Source organism: Gorilla gorilla, chromosome 10 (assembly GCF_029281585.2).
Source record: "Gorilla gorilla gorilla isolate KB3781 chromosome 10, NHGRI_mGorGor1-v2.1_pri, whole genome shotgun sequence".
Classification (NCBI taxonomy): Eukaryota; Metazoa; Chordata; class Mammalia; order Primates; family Hominidae; genus Gorilla; species Gorilla gorilla.
In genome coordinates this window covers 116,589,521-116,610,607 of record NC_073234.2, presented here as the reverse complement: position 1 = coordinate 116,610,607, position 21,087 = coordinate 116,589,521, and the positions used below count along the sequence as shown (strand labels likewise).

General features: G+C 38.9%; 1 protein-coding gene across 1 annotated transcript in view; it reads left to right on the top strand.

The window, feature by feature from the left end:
* SLC5A8 (solute carrier family 5 member 8) overlaps window positions 1-21,087 on the top strand; it is a 59,799-nt gene that overhangs the window by 23,062 nt on the left and 15,650 nt on the right. Inside the window, exons 8-12 of the mRNA XM_031000869.3 lie at window positions 3,158-3,246; window positions 4,459-4,571; window positions 7,275-7,342; window positions 19,190-19,276; window positions 20,673-20,878. Of these exons, the coding sequence (XP_030856729.2) occupies window positions 3,158-3,246; window positions 4,459-4,571; window positions 7,275-7,342; window positions 19,190-19,276; window positions 20,673-20,878 (563 nt within the window). The remainder of the gene's footprint in view (window positions 1-3,157; window positions 3,247-4,458; window positions 4,572-7,274; window positions 7,343-19,189; window positions 19,277-20,672; window positions 20,879-21,087) is intronic.

Here is a 21,087-nt window from a genome sequence, read left to right as displayed (position 1 = left end):
TGTCTTTCTTACAGGTGTATTAATAATATTCAAAAAGCTTATTAGTTGAGAGGAAAGAGCATTCATATTCTTGTAGAGAAACGGAAAGTGGACATGCCGTCATCATCTTACATTTCTATAAAACTTTGTTAAGAATTTATTTCAGCAGATATAGCAAGAATGAAGAGTACTGCATCTAAAATGAAAATATGGAAATACCAGGAAAAAATCAAGTAGAGTGTTAAATAGGAATAGCTCAAGGTTGGGAGTAGGAATGTGAACACAGTTTTTTGTTGTTGTTGTTGTTGTTTGTTTGTTTGTTTGTTTTTTAAACTACACAAACCATTGTACTATAGAACATTTTGTGGGTGTTTGTTAGAGCATTCATTTATAAGCAATTTATCTTCCAATTTTTTAAATGATGGAGAGATGGATCTAACAAGTGAATATTTACTGAGTACCAACTATGTGGTGAGATTCTGTTCCAAGAGCTTAACATGCTTCATTTAATTCTCACAACCCTGCAATCCTGATTTTACAGATGAGGAAATGCTTCTCAGAGAGGTTATATAACTTACCCAAGGTCACATTGCTAATAAGTAAGAATAACTATGAGCAGTTATCAAATACCCACCATGGGCCAGGCACTACCATAATGCTTCATATAAATTTCAACTTTTAATCTTCACAGTCACCCTCTGATGTAGGTTCTATGATTATCTGCCTTTCAAAGATGAGAGAACTCAGGCCTAGAGAAGTTAAGTGAATAACTAGCTAGTAACCTGGAGCCAGGATTTAAAACCAAGCAAGCTGCCACCAGAGTCCTAACTTTGAACCTCTGTGCCATTTATTGTCTTTCAAAAAGGGGAACTAGAATTCAAACACAGGATTGCCCAACCCTAAAGCCTGAGTTCTTGCCAAAATTATTTTCTAAGACTCGCTTGCGGAACAAGTTCCTAGGGGATTCATTAGAATGAAAATAGATTGAATTTCTGTTGATGCAAATGCATCTCATCCTCCCAGAAAAATACAACTTGGTGGGCCGAGAAAATAAAAACACCCTGGAGCTGTTTCTCAACCCTATCTTAACTTATGCCCTCCTTTTGATAAACAGACCCTCTCTGTTCTCTCAGAGAAGGTAAGAATCACGTTTACCATGAAGATGGAGGCACACTTCTGTTACATCCCCTCTAATAAAGAATATTTTGTGACTGTTATCAATCTGTATTGTCTGTAGTTTGTATCATGAAGACAATAACGACTTTAAAAAAAAGTTTTTAATATACTTTGCCTTTACCCTGGGCAAAAAAAAAAAAAAAATCCCAATGGCTTCCTACCTTTGAGACATCTTGTAGAATACATTCAGGGTGTCTTGCTTGCATACGCTTAGAGAGTCCGTGAAGATTTCTCCCCAACTGATATATTTCCAGGACTGTGTTAGTTAACAAGTTAATTCAATTAACACTTCACTGGGGATACCATGCAAATAAGACAGTGGAAGATTGTGTCAAAACCTTATCCTCGCCCAGTCGTGGTGGCTCACGCCTGTAATCTTAACACTTGGGAAGGCTGAGGCAGGCAAATCACTTGAGGTCAGGAGTTCGAGACCAGCCTGGTCAACATGGTAAAATCCGTCTCTATTAAAAATACAAAAATTAGCCGGGCGTAGTGGTGGGCTCCCATAATCCCAGCTACACAGGAGGCTGAGGCAGGAGAATTGCTTGAACCTGGGAGGTGGAGATTGCAGTGAGCCGAGATCGAGCCACTGCACTCCAACCTGGGTGAGAGAGGGAGACTGCCTTAAAACAAACAAACAAAAAATACAAAAAAAACCCTGATCCTCAAGAGAGCAAGGATATGTTTCTCTATGCTCTGCTGGCATTTGCCCAGAGGAAGCAGGCCGGTTTCTAGATATAGTTTTACTCTTTTCCTCTCCATCAATCCTATTTCATTGGTTCTACCTATACTTGAGGGGGCCACTCAGATACGAAATAATTACACCACAGATTTTTGAGAAAGTTGAAGATAGGATAGAGGATTTTGGACCTTTTTATAACACTATAGATGGAACCTACTTTTGCTATTTGTGGGACATTGTTTAAAGTTAAACCTTTATGATATCTTGGAAAAATTGAGTCTTGATCTCATATAGGGATAAATGCTATTCCGTTTTTCTGAGAATAAAGATTGAGTAAGCTTTGGAAAAGTGGAGAACACAGTCCTAAAAGAACTGAAACAATCCTACTGTTGAAACATTTCTTTTCAACAGTGGAGGAAGTTCTTCCATATCCCATGAGCACACTATTGTTAAATGAAATTGAAGAGGCTATGGAAGCCAATAAAATAGGACGTGTCATCTACTCTGTACTGTGGGAGAAGTAATCAATAAGGTTTTAGAGCAAATGAGAGGACACTCTTCGAGAAAATTGTCCACTTAGGACTCTTTTGATTCGGAAACTGATTTTGTAGAAAAACTGCCATGCAACAGAGTCCTGAAGTCACACACTTGATTATCCTAATTTGATATTTATTTTTTAAAATATAAGTTATCAAAAAGCAAGTTAGTATCAGGAAGTTTTTTAAAAGAAGCAAGTTTAAGGGATTTCCTGAAGTCATTCTCCACCCATCATTATGTCTCGTACCTGATGCACCTAAAATTACGTCTTCTGTCCTGGGCAGTGACTGAAGTTCACAAAATGGCCTTGAGTCATCAAGTAAAGTTAAGTGGATGCTGCTTACTTAAGCACAGAGGTGTGTCAAATATTTCCTTAGAGACAACTTATTATTCTCAAGAATAACAACTACTTTGTTTTGAGCATTTATTGTATTCCGTATACTATACTATGAGTTTTACATAAATTATCTAAATTAACTTTTACAGCAACTCTATGAGGTTAGTATTATTACAACTATTTTATAGATCAGGAAACTGAGGCTCAGAACTTCAGTTACAAAAGCCGTATCTGTGTGAATCCAAAGCCTCTTTACTTAACTACTGTGCTATTCGTTTCTCTAAGTGTTAGTAGTTAAACAGTTTAATTTTAGGTATTTGAAAATTTCAGTTGTGTGGAATAACTCCTTTCAGTTACTGAAGGAGACAAGATAAATGATAAACTAGGCATTCATTAATTTTATTCAGTAGCGAAAGTACTTGGAAATAAATTTTGGAATTTTTCAGCTCATGCCTTATTTGGTACTGGACATTCTGCAAGATTATCCAGGACTTCCTGGACTTTTTGTGGCCTGTGCTTACAGTGGGACGTTAAGGTATGAACTATGACTCTAATAACACATGATTTTCCTGTTGGGATATTTCTTTTATTATTAGATACTTTAGCAGGATAATGTGGAGTTCTGGGCACGGACACAGATGGCCCAAAGTAGGCAATCTGCTGCATGTGTCCTCTCTGTGGTCTGACTTATCTCTGTGGACTAGCGTCCTGTTGTCATCGGCTCCACTTTTAACTAGGTCCCTGCTCTCTAATACACCACCATACCTCCTATGATGTGATACTCTATGGTCACAATAATGACGATCGGTTGATGGTAGCTTTCACTGGTGATCAAAAATGGGTGCCACAGTCTTGATTGAAAACACACATGGCGCTAAAGCGTGGTCAACTGGAAAATTAGAATGAAATCTTCCATTTACATGTTGAATAATATATACTGCCCAAAGAATCTTACATTTTGTGATCTATCATTGCCCTTTCTCCTTGTGTTTGTTCCAGAGAATTGTTATTATCAACATGTACAGTGTGTGTTAGTGGGGATTCAGGAAATTAATATTGTTGATATTTACAGCACGTGGTAGGGAGGACTTACGACAGTCCTTTCTATGCACAAAGAAAAATACGTTTTAAAGTTGTTATGCATAGGAATAGGGAGTAATCTATGTAGATTCTTTTAGACACTGAGGATTAACTGCAAGTGGAAGCAACACTAACATATCCTTTCTCTTTTACTGTCAAGCCTGTAGATATTGCCTGAATATCATTTTTGGATGATAACAGTTTCAAGAAAGACAGTGCTGTGATTATTAAAAATAGCATAGTAGAGCCTGGCGCAGTGGCTCACACCTGTAATCCCAGCACTTTGGGAGGTCGAGGCGGGTGGATCATGAGGTCAGGAGATTGAGACCATCCTGGCTAACACAGTGAAACCCTGTCTCTACTAAAAATACAAAAAATTAGCCAGGCGTGTTGGTGGGCGCCTGTAGTCCCAGCTACTTGGGAGGCTGAGGCAGGAGAACGGCGTGAACCCGGGAGGCAGAGCTTGCAGTGAGCCGAGATCATGCCATTGCACTGCAGCCTGGGCGACAGTGCGAGACTCCGTCTCAAAAAAAAAAAAAAAAAAAAGGCATAGTAGAAATTGGGTTATGTTTTAGAAGCGACAATTTGTTTCCCCCTTTCTCATTCCCACTTAAAGTATTATTAAAGGTAAAATATTATAAATCAAATGTTTTATTTTCCCTTACAGCACAGTGTCCTCCAGTATTAATGCCTTAGCAGCAGTAACTGTGGAAGATCTAATCAAACCTTACTTCAGATCGCTCTCAGAAAGGTCTCTGTCTTGGATTTCCCAAGGAATGAGTAAGTTTCTGTTTTCATAATTCCATTTTAGCTCAGAGAGATGATTGTTTGAGACACAAAAAATTCTTTTCCACTGAAGCTACAGAGGACCTCTGAATATGACTGGATATCCACATATGTATGCCTATGACAATGCAGATTTTTAAAAAATGTTTGTATCAATGTTTAATGTTACCATATCTATAATCAAGATTTGGGAGACACTTCAAACAATTAATTGTCAATGAACCACAAAGGACAATTTCCAGGGGACCGATTTAGCTGTCCGTTTTTCCTGTGCCTTCGTCCTATCCTAAATTTGTGTTAAAATTCTTAGCCACACACACAAAAAAATTCAACTATTTTCCTTTTCAACTGTAGTCCAAAGTTCCAAGAAATATCCCTAGTTTGTAACCAAGAGCCACACTTTTTCTGTTACCTAAGAAGGCACTGTCAGTTTCAGTTATGTAGTCTTCCCATAAACACTTCCCAAATGTTTACAGAGGATTACATTAAATTAGATTAATAGATTAGATGAATTGAAGATAAAGAAACAGAGTGTTATGAATTTTGACTCGTCTTAGTTGTCTGTTCTGTCTGCTTATGTACACTGTCCTGGAGATGAACTATAAATTTGTGCAAGAAATTCTCAACTTCTGTTCTGTTCAATTGTAGAGCCTCATTAGGGGTTAAATACCAGCTTGAATAGAGTGGTTTAAGCATCTTCAGTTCCCAGATGTCTCAAATGTAATATCCAACTCAAAGGAATCTTGCCAATGTACTGCATTCTTCATTTTGACACCTTGAAATGCATGACTAACAAATTCCTTTTCGAGAAAGAATCTTTAACCTCAACACAATAACATTAATAGACTGTCAAAGAAATAGTAAATTATACCCTATTAGGAGCCATAATTCTATGTAAAATTGCCACAACTGTAGCCTGGAATGAGTCCTTAATTTATATCCTTCAGTCTTCCCTAAATTTAAATAGCAATGCATCATTTTATTATGTACCCAATTTTAATCCTGGAACATAATTTCAGAATGATGCAATGCTTCCTAAAGGGTTTTTAGACTGGTTCATTATGGGATTATTGAAGCTGTGTGGTTTAGTAGAATGAATAGATGAATAGATGCTTTTGAAGCCAGACAAACCCAATCTTGCTTTGTTAATATACTAGCTGTTAACCTTGAGAAAATCCAGTTACCCATACAAGCCTCTATTTCTCTATATAGGAAATGGGCACACAAATGCTTTGCAGAATTGGGTTTTGAGATAATGCATACAAAACGGGAGGCACTGGCTGGTGCTCATGGAATGATGTTGATGAATGACAAATCAGCTCTGCTAATATAGATGAGACTTTCATTCATTTTAAAGGGTACTATGAAATCACAATCTTGAAGTATATGCAGTAAGGACATAGAGAAGAATGTGGCAGGTGATTTGAATGTGTTTCCAATAACTTTGAATTCCCAAAATTATAATGGTGACTATTCATAACCTACCAAATGGAGAATCAAACCAAATATATTGAAAATATTATTTACATTAAAATTGAGAGGCGTAAAAATCATAGCAATGAGAACTCTTCAAAAAAATCAATTTAAAATTTTTCATTCGGATGCATTATTTACTGAATACATTTAACAAAGGCATGAATGCTAAAATAAGATAGAAATAACATAAGGAATACATAAATTTTATGATGGACAAATTTCCCATTCATTTTTTTTCTGTGTATTGAGTTTTGCATTTGGGAAATTATATCAACTGATTTCAGGTGACTTTTGCTGAATGGCAGTATTAAAACAAAGGGGTTTTTTTGCATGATATTTCCTATAATTTAAAAGGTAATACATGTACCTGGAGAAAATTTAGAAAATACTGAAAGTCAATAGAAAAAAATATTCCACAATCTGACCACCAGTGGTGGTTTGAAAACTTTTATAAAGAAGTTTGGGCTGAGCGTGGTGGCTCACTCCTGTAATCCTAGCACTTTGGGAGGCCAAGGTGGGAGGATCACTTGAGCCCAGGAGTTTGAGGCCAGCCTGGGCAACATAGCGACACCCCGTCTCTATGAAAAAAAAATTTTTTTAAAGAAGTTTGGGGAAAACAACTTAGCATTAGGGCAGATGTGCTACTTATCCAGAAGTTGCCTTTCTTTGCTAGTTTAATAGGAAGGGCTTGAGGATACTGATGGAGATTATGAGGGGGATAAAAGTCGTCCAACACCCCATAGTGTCCATTGCCACTTCCCAAGGGAAATGAATGCTTAAAGTCAGAAGAGTCTAATTTCTGTTTATTACTCCCTCTCTCACCTTGTACAGAGCAGAGCTGAATAGTATTCTATTTTTGGCAAGCTGAAAACAGAGACCTGAACCTTTCTTTATATACAAATGTTTATGGATGATTAGATTAATAACACAATATAGTTCTTAGTTTTAAATCCCTATAGTTTGTTCCAGGAATTCTTCACTTATATAACCTACGGTTGTAACTAATCCTGGGACACAATGTAAGGGCTTTGTCCTCTTGCAACACTGCTGATCCTAGAGGAAAATAGCCATTTCCTTTATTCACTGGCTCTGATGTGTGTGGCCATTCTTCACCACAGTCATATTATCCACTTTGAATCAAAGGTGTGGTGGATTATTCTATTGAGAATTCTAATTCTTCTGGGTGTGGATTTTACACTGGCTTTTATGTTGTCCATTTAGGTGTGGTGTATGGAGCCCTGTGTATTGGAATGGCTGCGCTGGCGTCACTTATGGGAGCTTTGTTGCAGGTGAGAGCTGGCCCCTGGAGGTTTAAGTCATAAATCACTAAATCTTTTTTCAATGTTGATGTGACCATCCTTCCAGACTTCTCTCAATGTATCTCGACACCTGGACATATCAAGTGGCAGGGATGGCTACACTTTTTGATTTTTTTTTTATTAAACTTTGTGTTTTGAGATAATTGTGGATTTACATGCAATTGTGAGATATAATACAGACAGATCTCATACTCTTTACTCAGTTTCCCTCAGTGATAACATCTTGCAGTGGTAACATCTTGATAGTACAATATCAAACTCATATATTGACATTGATATAGCCAAGATACAAAACATTTCTATCACTACAAGAATCCTTGCTGTTGCCCATTTGTAGCCACAACCACTTCCCTTCTGCCCCCACTCCCTCCTTAATCCCTGGCAACAACTAATCTGTTTTCCATTTCTATAATTTTACCAGGTCAAGAATGCTACATACATGGAATTACATAGAATGTAACCTTTTTCACTTGGCATAATTCCCTGGAGATTCATCCAGGTTGTTGCATATGTCAATAATCTGTCCTGTTTTATTATCAGATAGTATTCTCTGGTAGGCATGTATCACAGTTTGTTTACCTACTCAGCTGATGAAGGACATCTAAATTGTTTCCAGTTTTTGAGTATTACAAACAAATCTGTTACAAACATTACATAAAGGTTTTTGTGTGAGCATAAGTCTTCATTTCCCTGGGATAACTACCCAGGAGTGCAACTGTCAGGTGATTGCTAAATGTCTACTTTTAAAAGAAACTGCCAAACTATTTTCCAGAGCATGTCATTTTTATATCACTAGCATAGACAAATGGCCCAGTTTAAACCTCATTCTTTCCAGCATTTAATGGTGTCTTTTTTGTTATATTAGCCATTCTGATAGGCATATAGTGATATCTCATTGTAGTGTTAATTTGCATTTCCCTAATGGCTAATGATGTTGAAAATGTTTTTCAGCGACTTATTTTTCATCTATATATCTTCTTTCATACATTATCTCATAATGTCTTTTGCTCATGTTCTAATTCAATTGTTTGCTTTTTTACTGGTGAGTTTTGAGTGTTCTTTATGTATTCTGTATACTAGCTCTTGGTCAGATGTGGTTTACAAATATTTTCTTACACTGTAGTTTGTCTTTTTATCCTCATAACAGGGTCTGTCAAAGTGCATTTTTTTTTTTAGTTTGGATAAAGTCTAGTTTATCAATTTGTCCTTTCATGGATTGTGTTTCTGGTGTAAAGTCTAAGAACTTTACCTAGCCCCAGCTTTTGAAGATTTTCTTCTATGTTTCTTTTCAAAGAGTTTTAGAGTTTTACATTTTATATTTAAGTCTACAATCCCTTTGGAGTTAATTTTGTATAAAATGTGAGACTTAGGTTGACATTCTCTTTTCCTCTATGGATGTGCAACCAGCCCCATTTGTTGAAAAGGCTGTCTTTCTTCCATTGACCTGCCTTTACACCTTCGTAAAACGTCCATTAGGCATATTTGTGTGAGTCTATTTCTGAATTATCTGTTTTCTTTCACTTATTTATGTGTCTGTACTTCTGCCAATACCACACAGCTTTATAATTTAATTATTTTGATTACTGCAGCTTTAAAATAAGTTTCAAGATCAGGTCGATCGATTCCTCCCACTGTATTCTTATTTTTCAAAATTGTTTTAGCTATTCTAGTTCTTTTGCCTTTCCATATGAAGTCTAGGATAATCTTGTCTGTATCTACAAAAAAAATCTTGCTTAAATATTGATGGCCTGAAAGCTGTTTATCCATTTGAGAAGAAATGACATCTTTACCATGTTGAATTTTCTAAAACATGAACATGGTATGTCTCTTCATTTATTTAGCTTTTCTATGCAAATCATATTTTTTATGTTGATGTCTATGTGTTCAATGCTAAAATATAGAAATAAAATTGATGTGTTTATATTTATCTTCAATCTTGTGACCTTGCTGAGCTCACTTATTAGTTCTGAGAATTTTTTGTTTCTTTGTTTTATGTTTTGGTTTGTTTTGGTATATTCCTTGAGATATTCTACATAAACAGTCATATCATCTTCCAGTGGGGCAGTTTTATTTCTTTCCTTCTGATCTGTATGAATGCCTTTTATTTCCTTATTGCACTGGCTTCAACTTCCATATCATGTTGAATAGAAGTAGTGAGAGTGGAAATCCTTACCCAGTTCCCCAATGTGAACAGGAATCTCTCTATTCCTATTCTCTATTCCTATTTTTTTCTGAGAGTTTTCACCATAAATGGGAGTTGAATTTTTTCAAATGCTTTTTCTGTAATCAATTTATATGATCATGTGATCTTCTTCTTTAGCCTGCTTACAGGATGGATTACATTGATTGGTTTTTCAATGCAGAACCAGCCTTGCATACCGGGAATAAACCTTGTTTGGTCATGGTGTGTAGTTATTTTTATATATTGCTGAATTATATGTGCTAATATTTTATTAAGAATTTTTACATCTATGTTCATGAAGGATATTGATCTGTAGTGGTGTGTGTGTGTGTGTGCATGCATGCGTGTGTGTGTGTGTGTGTGTGTGTGTACTGCCTTTGGTTTTGATAGCAGGGTTATACTAGCTTCATAAAATAAATTGGGAAAGATTCTGTTTTCTGTTTTCTAGGAGAGATTGTCTAAAATTAGTGCTAATTCTTCCTTAATTATTTGGTAGAATTCTCTAGGGAAAGCATCTGGGCCTGGATTTTTTTTTAGTTTCAAAATTATGAATTTAATTTCCTTAATAGTTACAGAGCTATTCAAATTATCCATTTCATATTCGATGAATTGTGACAATTTATGTTTTTGAGGAATTGTTCCATTTTATCTAAGTTTGCAAATTTATACATGTATAGTTGTTCATAGTAGTTCTGTACTATCCTTTTGATATCTGCAGGACCTGTAGTGATAGCCCCTGTTCCATTCCTAATATTGGTAATTTGTATCTTATTTTTTTCAGTCTTGCTACAGGTTTGTCAATTTCATTGATGTTTTCAAAGAACCAGCTTCTTTTTTTCATTGATTTTTCTGTGTTGTTTTTCTGTTTTCACTCATTGATTTTTAACTTTTATCTTTATGATTTCTTTTCTCCTTGCTTTGGGTTTTAATTTGCTGTTTTTGAGGTGGGATCTTAGATTATTGATTTGAATCTCCTCCTCTTTTCTAACATGTGCATTTATTGCTGAAAATTTCCTTCTTGGCACCAGTTTAGCTGTGTTCCACAACTTTTGACATCGTGTATGTTTGTTTACATTCAGCTGAATGTATTTTTATGTTTTCTTTGAGATATTCTTTTGATTTATGGATTATTTAGAAGTATGGTACTTAGTTTGCAAGTATTCAAAGATTTTCCTGTTATCTTTCTGTTATTGATTTCTAGTTTGATTCTATTGTGATCAGAGAACACACTCTTTATGATTTCAGTACTTTTAAACTTGTTGAGGTCTGTTTTATAACCTAGGATATGGTATTTTGGTATATGTTCCATGAGCACTTGAAAAGAATGTGTATTCTTTTTTTATTAGGTAGAGTGTTCCATAAATATCAATTACATTCTGTTTGTTGATGGTTGCTGATTTTCTGTTTGGTTGTTTTATCAATTGTTGAGAGAGGGGTGGTGAATTCTTCAACTATAATTGTGTACTTGTCTATTTCCCTTTTAGTTCTATCAGTTTTTGCTTTGCTTCCTGCATTGGGTCTTAATGAAGGATTAACCTTTTTGTTATTATATAATGTCCCTATCTGTCTCTGAGAAATTTTTTTGCTGTGAAGTGTATTTATTTGATATTAATATAGTTACTTCTACTTTCCATTGATTAATGGTTGCATAGTATATTTTTCCATTTTGTCACTTTGAACCACCTATGTTGCTATATTTGAAGTGAGTTTTTTTGTAGACAGCACATAGTTGAGTCTTTTTTAAAAATCCATCCTGTCAATCTCTGTCTTTTCATTGGTGTACTTAGACCATTCACATTTAATATAATTATTGGTATGTTATGTTAGGGCTTAAGAGTCAGTTTTTGGTTTTCTGTTTGGTATTTCTGTTTTTTGTTTTCTGCCTTCCTGTGAGTTGTTCTGTGGTTCCTTCTTTCTACCATTTCCTTTCTGTTTAGAAAACTTCTTTTAGCCATTCTTTTAGCGTTCCTTCACCTGAGAATGTCTAGAGTTTCCCCTTTATCCCCAAAGGATATTTTTGTTGGGTATATGATTCTGAGTTGCTAGTATTTTTTCCCCAGGAGTTAAAAAAATATTTTGCTACTTTCTTCTTGTCTCTATCATTTCTGATGATAAATCTGCTACTATTCTAATTGTTTTCCCTTACAGGTAAGGAGTCATCTCTTTCTGAATGCTCTCAGGTTTTTTTGTTTTGTTTTGTTTTGTTTTTTCTTTAGTTTTCAGAAGTTTAATTATGATGTATCTTGGTGTGTATTTCCTTCTTTTGAGTTTTTGATGTGTCTTGGCATGTGTTTCTTTCTTTTCCTATTTTTTTAGGGTTACTCAGCTTCTTGAATCTTGAATCAGCTTCTTTCATAAGTCTGAAAGAGATTTATGTCTCTTATCAAATTTGAGAAGTTCAGACATTAATTCTTTGAGTACTTTTCCACACCATCTTCTTTCTCTTTTCCTCTGGGACTCTCATGACATGAATGTTAAATTTTTTTGTTATAGTTCTACAGATCCCTGAAGTTTATTTTATATTTCTTCATTTCATTTCTCTCTATTGTTCAGTTTGGGTTATTTCTGTTGTTCTGTCATTCAGTTCACTGATCTTTTTCTCTGTTCCCTCTATACTGCTGTCGTGCCCATTCATTTAAAATTTTTAATTTCAGTTATTGTATTTGTTCAGAGTAACAGTTTCATTTGGTTCTTCCTAATATCTTCTTTTTTTCCCTGAGATTTTTCTCTGTATATATATTTTTTCCCTCTATTTTTTCATTAGTTTCAAGTGAATTCTAATTGTTAAAGCATTTTTTAAATCATGGCTGTTTTAAATTTTTATCAAATAATTCAGTTTCTGTAATCTTTATATTTAGTTTGAGATCTTCCTGGTTCTTTCTATGAAAAGTTAATTTCTGTTGAAACCTGGGCATTTCAATATTATGTGATGAAACTTTGAATCTTACCTTCTGTTTTAGCCAGCTTTCTCTGACACTACGTCAGTAGCATAAAGGAGGGTGCTGCCTCATCACTTCAGGTGGAGGTAGAAGTCCAGAGGGAGGAGCTCCTTGTTATGCTGGATAGGGGTGTGTAGTATACTATGAGACATATTGTGGCTATAAGATTAATGATAGTGCATAAGTCCCACTGAAATATCTTGCAGGGCTGATACTACATGTCATGTAGGAATTTACAACCCTGGCTCAGGGATTTCCAGGAAAAAAAAGCCACCTCAGCACAGACGCAGCTTTCATAAACCTTAGAACAAAGCTTACTTTTACAATAATAGCTTAAATACCCTTTATGAAAGAAATACCTGCTAACTAACCTGGACTAAATACAGATATAAGAAAGGGAGAAGGACTCCCCAAGGTCTGACAATGGTCTCTGGATGAAGACTCTCTGGTCAGTTCATGATCTGACCCCCTGACTGTATCTGGCCCATGACACCAGCTTATTCTCACTATCCATCTTCTAAGAGTGCTGCCAGAATAAACCAGTTAAGCATTACATGGTGCCTAAGACTCGTCTTTGATGTGAAGTGAACAGAAGAGGAGACATCGCCCCTGGGGAAGCTGGTTAACTAGGTCCACCTACAACCTCTGAACACAACTGGCATTGAGGATAGGATAAGTAAGTGAGCAAGTAAGTAATGGCACCCATTTCTAAGGAAGGACTGGGAAAGGGTGACTGGGGACTGGTTCTGATCAAGAAGTCAAATGAAGCCCTCTGGAACACTCCGTAGTGTGTCTGGTAGTTTTTATTTTACTTTGTGGCCTGTTGCTGCCTTCTACATACTTTGTCTGTGCCTCTGTTGTGAAATTGCCACCATGAAAAACCTGCCAAAATTATTCTTAAGACCACTCTGGTCCCCAGTAACTGGGGACAGGCTCTAAGGAGGAGGAAGCAGAGGTGGAGGATGCCCTGGCTTGAAGAGCTAACCACTGGCTGGTGTGTCTCTGGCTCCTGCTGTGGGAGGGTTGCTCCTTGCCCCCAAGGATCTTGGCATTGTGATGCCACAGACCAAGAAGGCAAAGGTGAAGCTTACCTGCTGAAGGGTTATGTGCTGTTGCCCACCAGCTAGGGACTTAGAAGCATATTTCCCAATAGATCCTTGGACTAACACCACCAGTGAAGTCCACAAGAATCATCAAAGGGCATGTCGCAGCTGTTCCCAGCCCACCATGCACTCCAGCTGAGACAGCGTGGCTTCTCAAGGGGTGTGCCCCAGCCTGTGATGCCTGCTGAGTGTTGCTGGCAGCAGCCCACAGGCAACATGCCCAAGTCACGCAGGCTCACCTCAGAGTCGTGTCATTCTGCCTGGTCGATCCAGAGCCCTGTGAGCTGTGGAATGATGATCCTGAGTGTGGTGGCTTACCGCTGGCCACACCACAGGTGTCACCAGTCATCACCTGGGCTGAGAAAGCCGCTGCCACCTCCACAGCTGGCTGAGATGAGGAAGTGTGTCCTAGACACCATACGGTCCATGAAGAGGTTCACCCCTGATGTGGACAGAAATTCAAAGCCTGCTCAAAGACCTGGTGCAGGAACCCAAAGAGAGATGCACCACCTGGCTGTGCTGTGTGTACCTGACAGGAAGTGCTTTGCAACTCACGGGCCGAGAAATACAAATACAACAGCCAGCGGCTATCTTTAAAGATAATAAGATCATTTCCTTATTTCAAGACCCTGTCGAGCTTATCCAGGCACAGAGTGGAGCAGGTAGACATAACTGTCCCTGCAGTCCGCTGCAGCGGCTATTCAGGCCTGACGAATAGCACCCCCAGCATGTGCCTCTTTTCATCAAGGGCTGAAGGTGGCTGGTGTACACTGAGGAAGAAGGGGAGCTACTGTGGCACTTAGGCATGCTCCAGTGAGTTTGCACAGCCGCCACTCCCATGGGACAGGGCCACAACTGGGAGACCTTGGAACAGGCCACCTTGCACCCGATGGCTTACAGATGTTTTTAAGGAGAGCCCATCATAAGCCAAACCAACTCTCCTGGCCCTGATGGCCAAAGTCCCTGAAGTTAATTGAGCTCTGTAGGTCCTCACCACCCTGGAAAATGCTGAAGAATAGCTAAGAATCCCTAAGAAAACTTAGGCAACTCACCCTATACCACTCTTCAGGTCCAGGGTCCCTAGCGGGCTGCCTTCTTTGCACCTTTCAGACAGAACCATCCAACAGTGTTCGCAACAGCACCTCGCTCCCTACCCACCACCCAGGACCTTGCAGCCAGAGGTCTCACACTGGGCTCTGCTCTCCCTGGCCTTCTCACACCCATCACCCACAGGATGAGGCCCAGTCCAGCTGTTCACAAGGGCAGAGTGACCTCTACTGGCAGATACGCTGAAGGGTGCTTCCAAATTGGCTCCTGTCTGGCAAGCCTCATGAATTCCTGCAAACTCTCCTTAATACCAATATTGCCCAGTCATCCTACCCACTGACCCACCACCCATCTGGATGGCTGAGCATCAACTTCCACCTTCGGGAAGATGTCTTCACTGCTAACATTCATGCCCTGTGTCCAGGATGACCCACCTGGAATGTCCCACCCACCCTACCTATATCCCTCCCTGGCAAGACCTTTACTGGTATATTTGCCTAGGGGTCTCTTGGGCCACCACTGTTTCTGCAGCCAGTGCCTCGTAGAGACACTTGGTGCCCCAGCTGTGCCTGACAGCCATCTGGAATGGACAACACCTTGAACTTTGGCTTCATCGGGCCGTGTTCAAGATCACGATATTGGATCTTTGACAGCACCTCAGCACACACAGTGTCCCCAGACCTAATTGCTTAGTTCTGTGTCCTCCTTATCCTTCTGTTCCATTTTCACCTGTCATTGCTCTGTAATCAAGCAACTCTAAGCCTGCTACCACTGAGTCCATTCAGCACCTTTTACCTGCTCATGTAATCGTGTTTCCAAGCCCCAGTGTGCCCGTGTTCTTTTGCTGCTACTCCGGGTGGCCTGACTTTCCACATCCAACTGTGGCTTCTCCAGACCTATTCACCGATTACTCGGCACTGAGGTCACTGACAGCCTCCACCACATTTTGGCCACCCACTGAGCAGCCAACCTTCCAGCCTGCTGGGCACGCCTTCATTGGCCTGCCACACATCCATTGCTTCCCGTCCAGACTTGGTCGCTACCTGTCCTCCACTCTTCCCTCGTCATTGGTGAGTCTGCCCCAAAGCCACAGCCGAACCCTATTCTCATGATCTCCCCTAACTGCTCAGCTGGACACTAGATCTACTGTATCCTCTCTGTGATGATACAGTTCAATTCCAGATTTTTCCAAGGGCGCCACCAACTCCTACTCACCGTCCTACAGAGATCCATTTCTCAGGATTTGACTGACCATGGAGCGCACTTTCAAACTTGGGCAGCCTCTCAATTATTGACCCCCTCAGGGTCAGGGGTGGAGTGTGGTATACAGTGAGATATATTATGGCTATAAGATTAATGATAGGCATAAGGCCACTCAAGCAACTCAGAGGGTCAGTCCTATCTGTCAAACTTAGCAGTATGAAGCAACCTGGCCGGGGATTTCCAACCAGATTTCCAGGAGACCAGGTCACCTCAGCACGATGCAATTTTCACAAACCTTGGAACAAAGCTTACCCTTACAAGCATAGCTTAATCTCTCTTTGTGAACATAACACCTGGTAACTGACCTGGATTGAATACAGGTATAAGAAAGGAGGAAGGATCCCCTAAACTCTGAGAATGGTCTCTAGATGAAAACCCTCCTGGTCTGTCAGTCATCTGACCTGTGACTAAATCTGGCTCACAACACCATCCTGCTCCTGCTATCCTTCTGGTAAGAGCACTGCCAGAATAAAATGCATGAGCATCAGACGGTGTACAAGACTCAACGATGCTGCAAAGCGAACTCAAGGGAAGAGGCTTCCCTGGGAAGCTGGTTAACTAGGACCACCCGAAACACGCGAGCACCACAGGGTGGAATTCACTGACATCATGGAGGAGGTGGCTTTGTCACTGCTGGGCCATGGTGAAAGTCCCGATTCTCCACTAGGCCTCCCATGTCATTGCCAGCAGGGAGGCAAAGGGTGCCTGGTGACAGTCTGGGGGGATGGAATCTAGGCTGGCATGGGTGTGGGTGGGGTGAACAGATTATTCTGTGGTGTTCGGATGGAATGGAGCGGTTGGGGTCTAAGAGTTTTCTATCTGCCTAGGCTGCTCCTTTCCTGGCCCTGTGTCTAGAGAGAGAACAGGATTTTGTGAGGGCTTTTTATCTTTTTTTATTTTTTTGCTTGTGTCTGTTGCCATTTCCAGGCTGGCTGGCTTCTTCAGTTCTCAGGCTGGGATACATGAAGCAAAAAGAAAACTTAGGGAACTCACCCTGTACCACTCTTCAGGTCCAGGGTCCCTAGCGGGCTGCCTTCTTTGCACCTTCCAGAGTCTTCTTATGTTTATTTTATATGGAATGTCAGGATTTTTAATTTTATTAGTAGGAGCAATAGAGAAACCTATGTTTATCTTCTCAGAAGTAGAAATACTTCATTAAAAAAAATTTGTTTATTTACCTGAAGGGTCTTTCACCTCCTGTGGCGTTTGCTCTTCTGATTAGAGAGCATTTTTGTGTTGGAAAGCTCCCTCCTGTTCCTGTGGAGCTGTGGGCCTGGAGAGGACAGACCAAAGTTTACAACAGTGTCTTCTTCCTGAACCCTGCGGGCACCTCACTGTCTTCAGCACGCAGGCCTTGGCATAGACTTTCTCCTTCTGCCTGCAACACCTTCCTCTCTACCTCGTCCACTGCCTAAGCCTTAGTTATTCTTCAGTTTTCATTTTAACACATTAGTTATTTAAAGAGACTTTTCCTATTACCTGGATACATTTGCATTCCTTTCTGCTAAATGTTTCTAGAGCACCTTGTACTTTCTTTATCATCTCCATTATCAAACTGTATTACAGTTATTTATTTAATGTCTGTTTTACTGAATAGCCGGTAATTCATGAAGGTGGGGAAGATGACTTCGTTGTTCAACCCTGTATCAAATATCTGGTTCCTACTGCAGTGCCCAGGACAAAGCAAGACATTAACAACTTTAGCTTGAATGTTAACTAATAATGTAGTTAGGCTCATAAATATCCTATTATCTGATGACCCCAAGTGCTCCCTGAAATTTCCTTGGCCACTTGGGCTGCTCCCCTGGGATCCTGGACCTCCCCTTGACCTAGAAACTTAAAGGCTAATACTGGCAAAGCAGGGGTCCTCCAGGATCTTTCTTCAGTCCTAAGGCTTGGGGCCATTCTGGTTGGTTGTTGTTTATGACATAGCAGTTGTTAAAATAGTTTGACCTCATCCCTGATTATATGAATGAATTAATTAGATCCAGAAGCTCCAAGCCTGCCCAGCACTCCTTAACCACAGCCAGTCATACAGAATTTGCTTTCTTCATAGTCTGCATTAGTGCCTGGAGCTCTTATTGTGGTTGATTCCCCTTTTTCCATATATCAGCTATGGCCTGATTATATACAATGACATGTTCTAGCAAAGTCATCATAACTCCAAGCCAGTTCATCCTTGCTTCATCTCTAGCCAAGGTCTTATTTCCTCTTGTAAATCTTTTTTGGGTATCTTTGTTATGTCTCCAAAACTGCTCACAGATCACACAGTCATCACTTGCTTTGTGGGTCATATGACGTCTTGCAGTGAAGTCTATCTCCCTTCTGACTGGACTGTGTGTAAACTGACTCAGGATCACATCCTTGAGTCCACATCCTTTTAAACACTAGTTCTCCTCTCTACTCAGTACCACATCCTTTTCTTCTTCCATGAAGTAGGCCTATTTAAAACAACAACGACAACAAGAAGCACTATTTCCTCTAATATTTCCCTGACTTGGTATTTTCTCTTTGATTCATTCATTCTGCTCTATTAAACCCCTTTACTCTCTGGACAAACCAGTGATTCCCTGCTCTTCTTTTATGGTTCTGTCCATTCTTAAGAACTGGGCATTAGATTATTGGGAACATATATCTCTTGGAAGCTTCATTTAGTTGCTTTGCCTCATGTGATGTTTGCACTGTAAATCATTTTTACTATCATGGATTTGGTATCTCTACATCAAAGCAAAGGTTGCAGTTATCTAATTAGATTTTAAATCTATTTCTACATGATTTGATCAGTCTTTTTAAAATCATATTTCTCATTCTAGTTTCATCCTTAGGGAATCAAATCAGGAATGGCAGATGGGTTTCGGTTTCATCCTCCTCTCTGGTCACATAGCAGTACTCGTCCGCAGTTATGAGAGGATTTTGAGATTATCAAAGCACGAAGGAGTGCTGTGATTTATAAACACCTGCAAGAGCAATGCTAAGAGGAGAGGTATCATTCATGATTTACACATTCACATAGGCACTGCCACTGTCGCAGACCTCTCTATCTTCTTTGTGTTGTGTGGCCTTTTTCGAGGCTACTTGCAGAAACAGACGGGTACTTGAGACTGAGATACAGAAACTTGTAAGTTCTAATGACTTATTTTCCAGTGACAAGGCTATCATGACTGAAACTATGATTTTCAGGAGGAGGCTGAATACTTTAAGTCATTATCCTGATGAAATGACTTTGAAATATTTCAGTTTCGATTTGAGATTGCTAATTGCTGACGTTGTATTATTTTTGTAGGCAGCACTCAGCGTATTTGGTATGGTTGGTGGACCACTTATGGGCCTGTTCGCTTTGGGCATTTTGGTTCCCTTTGCCAACTCAATTGTAAGTACAAAGAATGAATATGCTTGAGGATTACTTTTTGAACTATACTAGCAGCTCTACACTTTTTTCTCAGTTGGTTCCTTTGAGATTTGTCATTAGCTACTTGTCTTGATGACTTAAATTATTTCTGTTGACTTTGGTGGAGTGTACAAGGAAGTACTATGTATGGGGACCCTAAATGTGTGAAGCTCAATGGAAACTTCCAGAACCATATAGGGCAATTTTAAATATTCATAATATAACTAAAGGAGCAACATTTTTATGCACTTACCTACTTGCCCTTCTCAAAAATTAATAGCTAGGATTTAAAAGAGATCAATAGGCTCAGAGATGAGAGATTTAAGGGCAGAAGACTTAGGATTTCTGTGAATAGCCATAGAACAGCAAAGAGAAGCAACACAATCTTACCACCTTGGCCAGGAATTTTCTACTTCTGACATTTAAAGCTGTAGCTCCTACAACATGATTTAGCCCCAAAGGGGTGATCATAATTGGGAATATTTTCCAGAAAGACGTAATATCTCTGTTCTTCTACCTAGACATATCTGTGCTTAGAAGTGCTAACTTTTGTTTGGAATAAATGAGCTAGAAATTATTTCTCTGAAACCCAGAAGAAAGTCCACTGGTTCAGTCTGGCTATAAGATGTAGTTCAGGAAAAACTGATAATGTATGTGCAGTTGCTTCAGATATAGAATAGCCATAGAACTCTGACTTCACATTTGGAATTCTATTTTCCTTATAAGGCATTAGGAATTGGTAAGGCAGATATCAATAAGGACTATTGTCGTTATTATTTATTATCCTCAATGAAATGTCATATGAAAAGCTGCTTTTGTAGGAATTAATCACAATGAAAGAGATTTGTTTGTGTCCACCTCAGAATGTTGAAGCTTGGATTAGATTCTTTGCGTGATGAAATGCATTAGTTTGTTAAGTATTAGAAAAATGTATTTAAAAATCAACTTTTGATATTTGGCATTTGTTGCCAGCGTGTATTTCCTCCGGAAGAGCTGTAGCTGACTAAGCTAACATGTCCTTTTCTGGGGGTGGTAACAGAAGAATAACATACTAGTCTTCCTGCCATAAACAGTATCTTTTTTTTTTTTAAACCATGTCCAGGTTTTTCACCAGCAGATTATCTGCCTTCCTTAGAAGTGGCCTTTCTCACTCCTTTTTCTCTCCCTGCCTCAATACCTTTCATTCATTTATTCACTTGTTCATTTATTCAATAGATTTTTATGGGCTGAGCACTATCTTGGGAGGAGAGAGCGTTGAATGTTTCTGCCCTTGTGAGTTTTATAATTTTGTGCCATGTTGAACTTGGCTTTCTAGTATTAATTTTGACATCAAAGCAAATTGTATTATTTTTCTTTTAAAGGCATTCTTGTTTTACAGGGAGCACTTGTTGGTCTGATGGCTGGATTTGCCATTTCTCTATGGGTTGGAATTGGAGCTCAAATATATCCTCCACTTCCTGAGAGAACATTGCCATTGCACCTTGATATCCAAGGCTGTAACAGCACCTACAATGAGACAAATTTGATGACAACCACAGAAATGCCATTTACTACTAGTGTTTTTCAAATATACAGTGTTCAAAGGTATTGAATTAAGTTTTATTATATTATACTTTAAAAAACTTACGCAACAAGTAGAGAACCCCACTTGCTTTTTGTCTTGCTTACAACACTGTGATTTTGCCTAATTCTGAAATGAGTAAAACCCATGTGGTTAGCTATAGTATTTTCTGCAGCAGTAACAAAAAATGTCATATTTTCATAATTTCTCTAGAAATTTCTGCCTTGTCTAC